We start from the raw sequence: 6722 nt of genomic DNA, 5'->3' as shown, positions 1-6722 counted from the left end.
ACTCTGTAACAGCAGTAAAGATGCTGCTGTAAGAGATGCCGTGCAATCTTCACCTGATAACTCAGGGCAATTATCAAGCCAGGCGCGGGCTAAACAGGTTATCACAAGTCTCACATGGGAGATGAAGGTTTACAGCCTGTTACTGTGGGAATATTCATCCATGAGCCATTTGGAGACCTTCAGGTTTGAATGTAAAAAACATGTAAAATAATGTGTAATAAAACTCTGCAAATAGACCTGTATGTCCACGCTTTCCAGCAACAAGAATTTGTCTCCTGCCCAATAAGAGGTGGTTTGAATAATAAGAAGGCAAGCAGAAGAGGGTGAGATATGTTGAACTACACCAGCAAAGGGAAGATCTGTTCACTCTATTTTTATCCCAGAATCTTAATGAAACATCCCCCGAGCACCCATGAGCTCCTTTTTTTTCTCCCCTCAATGAATTCATTGAATTGAAACAGATTTAGGCAGTAGAAAAATGGTGCATAAAAATGACTGGTTGGGTTTGCAGATTAATATTACAGCGGCAGAAGTGATGATCTATCACTGAACTCTCTTCCATATACAGCGTAGTGAGGATGAAAGTGACGAGCACTGTTGGCAAAGAACTGATAACACACTCCAAATCTGTTGTGTAATTAGCTTTAGGCTACTTTATATTGGATGCACACAATGAAAGCCTCTTTTTCACTTATGCAACTATGAATCATTCATTTTGCCATTCATCTGGGCCTTAAATTCTGATGTCTCATTTAATTATATAAACTATTTTGTTTATTGCTGTTTTATATCAGTTGGTTATTTTGTTTTTGTGACTTAACTTTATTTTTGTGTTCTTAATAGTCCAGATAAGACAGCATCATTCACTCCTGATAAAAAGGCACAGACATAATAAAAACTTAAAAAAATAAAAAATAAATAAAGCTCCATAACAGCACTGTGCAATTGCAATCACAGAAGCTTATAGCCAATATAAAGGGTTTTTTGCCTTATAGGGAGATTACTTTCACTTCACTGATGTGTGCTTAGTCCATATACAAAATGTAACCATTGACAACAAACTAATCCACTGTCCTGTGAAGCCAGTACGGGTGCGGGACAATTGATTTTTGCATTAGGTTAGGTCGGGGAGGTGATGTGGGTGTTTGCGCTTTTGTCGCTCAAAAGGGGCTCCGGGCTATTCAGATGTATGGTTAACAAATATTTGACAGCAGCAGCAGTAGCAGCAGCAGTAGCAGCTCTGGGCTTCCTCTGTGTTGTATTTGTAGTGTGAGAGGCGGTGAACTACAGGAGTTGTCTTTAGCGCCCAGTTTGACGGCCTGCTTGCGTCCTCGGAGAGGAAGAGATGCTGTAATTGGTTTCTCAATGAAGGATCATCAGCTGCTCCCCGGAGGCTTGGTGGACTGTAGCGCAGCGCTGCTCCATCAATCGTCCGCTCCCCGGCTTTAAACACCGATTTGCTCTTTTCTTCTGAAATAAACAAGTGGGCAGTGGAAGGGGCATTCTCGGAGAATCCCCATCATCATAATAATCATCATCATCATCCTGTACGTATTTAGAGGGGATTTGTGTCCGTTTTCACAACCTGTGCGAGCGCTGGGAGTTTTAATCGTTTTGTCCAAATCGCGGAGTATCGCGACAAAGTTTAACGCAGATTTTCAACATGAGTGACCTGGAGGACGACTTTGCTAAGATCCTACTGCTCAAGGAGGAGAGGATACGGGACTTGGAGAGACGGCTGGCGGACAGAGAAGACGAAATTCAAGAACTGAAGAGAAAATTGCACAAATGTCAGTCTGTTCTGCCCAGCGCTCAACTTATTGGACCGAGGACCCGTAGGGCGCAGGGCATCTCCGCGGAGCCTCAAACGCACCAGGACCTGTCAAGGCAGTCTTTTCGGAAATATGCCAAGTCCGATTGGTAAGATTGTTCAGCATGGTATTGATACTTTACTGTCCCATGGCACCCATGTGTCAGCTTTGTGTCCCATCTAGAAATATCTATATTTAGGAGTGTTGTTCTTTTTTACTGCCAGAATCAAATGTGCTATGAAATGTGTTATTGGGAAGCAGAAGTCTCTTTTTCAACAGAAATATGAATGAAAATGAATGTTATGAACTCACACACACACACACACACACACATACACACACACACACACACACACACACACACACACACACACACACACACACACACACACACACACACACACACACACACACACACACACACTCCTCGTGGCTCTTCGGTGTCCTATCTTCACAGAGCTTTTTTTCTCTCTGTTTTCTTCATTTTCGTTCTTTTTTCTAAATGAGACATGGAGACGTTTGCCATGAATGGACGGAGCACTTTCATTCTTGGGGGCCGATGACGCAGCTCCAAGGCGAGTTTCAGAAAGAGCTCCTAATTGATCAGATCCATCATGGCAGTCCCACAGGACACAGACAGGAGGAAGTGCGATGCATTATTGGCTTTTAGTAGCTGGACGCTGAGGACCCGAAGTGCATGTCTGAGGATATTTAATACTCCATTAGAAAACGCTTTGTTTGACCATATGCTTCCTTCATCACCTTGAGGCGCTCGTTTTAGCTTTACAGTATGGTTGTCCTGAATTTTAGGGTTCATATGAGGCCTGTACCTGATAGGCTGTCAGCTTTTATCTCACAGATTCACGTTTTTTCTAGTCTATTCTGCTTGATTGTGTTGCCATTATTCCCTGCTAAAAATTTGACACACACTTCTCTGAATCTCATTTTTTATGATCAGAATCACATCAAGATAAATTATATTAATATCATAGACACACACACACACACACACACACACACACACACACACACACACACACACACACACACACACACACACACACAGAAATCTCCCTCATAACTCGATTAAGATGCAACAGACAGTTGGGTTAATTTAGTTACAATGGCTAAACAATTTCCAAACTTCATTTTGCATGATTACACTGCAGATAGATCAGGTCCTTATTTTCACTCATTAATTGATATTCAGTGTCTCTTCAGACAACATAAAAGTCTTCAGAAGTAGTTATGATGCATGATGAATCACAATAAAATACTTGAGAATAAGGCATGGAGTACCTGAGTGACCTAAGTTGAAAAATGCATTATTCAAAACAGAAGTAATCAACTATACTGATCATCTGTTGTCAAACTTTCAATAGGGCTAGGGTTCATTCTGAAAAAGGTCAAATTATGCATATACTCAGCCAATGAAGCACAATAAGCGCTTGAATGGGCCTCCAGTGAACAGAAAGGCTAATTGTATGTGGCCATGATGCATGTGCAGTGAAACGGAAGTAAACCTGTTTGCATTGGTATAGAGCACCAGTGAAATGACGTGATTGCTCTCGGTGTCACCTCACTGTCTGGAGAAGGGCGTCCACCTGTGCTACCAGCCGTGGGGTCAGAGATGTTGTGACCCCCCAGCCCCCCTCCATTAGAGTCAGGGAGGTGGCACCAGCCGGCGGCCCGCTCCACTCATCGGATTACCGCACCATGGAGCAACGGATCCTGTTTCTATTGATCTGCATAGGAAAAGGGCTGAGCTGGATGGTTAGAGAGGTGAAATTCAAAGCGCAGAGGTGCTTTGAAGGACAGTGGGAGAGAGGGCTTTTTGATGATGGGAGGATGGAGGATGCAACACTGGACTGGAGAGAGCTGGAGCTTGAATCTCCATGCACCTGCAGTGTCCTGTTATGAAGTAAACTTTGCTGCTGCTCAAGCTTTGTGGCCTATGAACTTTCCTTCCCTTGACAGAGATAAAAGAAAATATGATGGTTTTTAATTAGCAGAGAGGAGAAAAGGCTGTTTTGGCTTCATTAGACATTCAGCTGTCTACATTTAGAGAAAAGACAAGGAAAACAAATCTTTTCAGTAAAATATATAAAGCCTCTTATGTTAGTGGCTTAAACAGACTGTTAACAGTGCTGTTTGCTGAACAGATGTTCCTCACAGGTGCTTCGTCTCATTAAAAGTCTCACAGACAGCTTACATTCATACTTTTTCACCTCTGTGATGTCTGAAAACAGGTTTGCATGGTGTGTGCTCAGCTGCTGATGCGCATTTGGTTTATTAAAATCTCTCTAAGGTTCCCAAGTTGGAGTACTTTTACATGTTGTGCCTATGTCTACTATACATGCCATTATATGCAATCATGAATCTAATTGTTCTATTGTTGTTAACAGTACAAACAACTTATTTCCTCATTACACAGCTGAGTCACTAATTTAACACCAGCATTGTGAGAACATTAAAGTGATATTTTTTCCTGCAGAGCAGAGGCATGCCACCTTGTTGTTGTTTGCATGAGTTGATTCTTTAATCTGCCACAAGAGGGCAGCTGTGATCTTTTATGAGACTGACTGTCTCTGCCTAGTGTTGTTTACATGCTTTTGTCAGGCTAAAGAAGCTTTTTAACAACCACACCAAAACCCCCTATCCTTACAGCCAAACAAATCTCATTCCCCGCTTTTTATCATCTCTGCCAGCTTGTGACTCCCCAGTCTCAGCACAGTAATTGCTGTTTTAGTCTCAGTAGGCTAACTATTCATCCTATCAGATTGTCCTTGGCACTTTATCCTCTTCTGAATATGTCCAGATCGCATCAGGCCAAATGATGTTCGCTGAGTTTCAGATGACTCATTGGGATAATGTGGACAGACACCATCGGTGCTCAGAGTCGACAGACACACACACACACACACACACACACACACACACACACACACACACACACACACACACACACACACACACACACACACAAGATTAGATGAGGAATGTGGAGCTGCTGTGAAGAGTCGGGATCCTTGGCAGCTGTTCTGTTGCTGTTGGTGTCTGACAGTCTGTAATGTTATCATGGCTTTGTTGCCTTTAGCACCTTAACTTTGTCCACTTTTTAATTAGTCACACATGCACACGCACGAACGCACACACGCACACAAGAAATAGTTGCTTGAGAGTGTTTTGGCAAAAGTCTGTTATTATGATTCAAATCCACACTAAAAGTTTCAAATATTTGCACTTTTGTACACATTGACAAAAATACACAAGTAGTCCAACAGTACAAGCTTCGGAAAATTGGTTCACTAATAAATGACAAACGTGTTGTTTATTTTTACTCTGAGTATCATTAAGTTTCCATCACCTACAACATCCATTAAGGCCCAGGTGCTCATCTATTTGTAACTCAGCAGCCCCAGGGGCCACAGGGCCACTCACTGAGGTATGATGACATGCTTCTCCAAGCAGTGGTTTTCTCACTGAGTTCATTATTCATGTGAGACGAGCGCAGTTCTTTCTGGAGTGGCAGACTGCACTGTGCCATAGATTCCTGTAGGCGCCCTTCTCTACATGCGCTCTCTCCAGGTCTCTTGACGCACTCGCAGAGGACCGTCCTCCGCTGTCACAGCGCTGAGGGAGGGAGGGAAGGAAGGAGAGAAAGGGAGCGAGCGAGAGAGAGAAAGAGAGAGAGAGAGAGAGAGAGAGAGAGAGAGAGAGAGAGAGAGAGAGAGAGAGAGAGAGAGAGAGAGAGAGAGAGAGAAAGCAAACTTTACGTGACTGTGGCTGAGACGCTTTATGGGCTCACCTTGGCAATCGTGGCATCCACCGAAAATATTTCGCTTAAATTCCCAACATCCGGTCTGTGAGGGACTGTGAGGGAGGAATCCCCCCTCAGGAGAGACAGGGGCTGCATCCTCCGAAGCTGTTGATGCCTGACAAAGTTTATGAGCAGCGTGGAAGAGGAGAGAGGATAAAGCCTCGACTGCACTCATTTCGATAAACTTATTGGGGAGTCGCTCGCAGCCACCAAGTGAAATGGGCACCTTGCGCGACCTCCAGTACGCACTCCAGGAGAAGATCGAGGAGCTGCGCCAGCGGGACGCACTCATCGACGAACTGGAACTGGAACTCGACCAGAAAGACGAGCTGATACAGAGACTACAAACCGAGCTGGACAAATACCGCTCTGTTATTAAACCAGCAACCCAGCAGGTCCAAAAACAGAACGAGCTGCATGAGCAGCAGCGGACGAAGAGACAGGCAATCTCGGCTGAACCCACTGCCTTCGACATCCAGGATCTTAGCCATGTCACCCTACCTTTCTACCCAAAAAGCCCACAGTAGGTGTCCATATTATAATCGCATTATATTCACTTTCAATAACATTTTATATTGGCTGCTGCACTCAAGTATGAATTAATTCACCCTCAGTCATCCTTCCGACTCCTGTGCGTAATGTTACGTGTGCCGTAGCAGGTGCAGTACCTGTAGCACATAAGGATGAGAGGCTGCATTACAACACACACACACACACACACACACACACACACACACACACACACACACACACACACACACACACACACACACACACACACACACACACACACACACACACACACACTGCTTAAAGGGTAAATGTCATAGGAGGCCTTCATCTATAGAAAAATGAGATGAAAAATGATCAGGAAACAATTGCTACAGTCATCAATAACTTTATCCAGCCAGACAGTCCAATAATTGGCTAAGATGAGAAAGAGATGAAGTGTCATCCAGTCACAGGGAATAATAGGTTTAGAGAGATGGTGGTGGCAGCTCTGAGTTATGTAACCTTTGCCTGTTCTATACAAACTGTGATTAAGATTAAGATGTCTTTACTGTCATTTTTCAACACTCACATACACTGAA

General features: G+C 43.6%; 1 protein-coding gene across 3 annotated transcripts in view; it reads left to right on the top strand.

The window, feature by feature from the left end:
• Nucleotides 1-1663: 1663 nt before the first annotated feature.
• The window catches only part of LOC133991772 (cGMP-dependent protein kinase 1), a 78953-nt gene continuing 73894 nt past the window's right edge, over nucleotides 1664-6722 (top strand). For 2 of the 3 annotated variants that reach the window (XM_062430317.1, XM_062430316.1), the window contains exon 1: nucleotides 5850-6154. In XM_062430317.1, coding sequence (XP_062286301.1) covers nucleotides 5850-6154 — 305 coding nt within the window. Of the gene's footprint in view, nucleotides 1921-5849; nucleotides 6155-6722 lie in introns of those variants that run through there. The other variant, XM_062430318.1, reaches the window with a different exon arrangement.

The sequence above is a fragment of the Scomber scombrus genome, chromosome 12 (genome assembly GCF_963691925.1).
Source record: "Scomber scombrus chromosome 12, fScoSco1.1, whole genome shotgun sequence".
Taxonomy (NCBI): Eukaryota; Metazoa; Chordata; class Actinopteri; order Scombriformes; family Scombridae; genus Scomber; species Scomber scombrus.
Note: the sequence above shows the minus strand (reverse complement) of the source record. Positions and strands in the feature narration are given on the sequence as shown.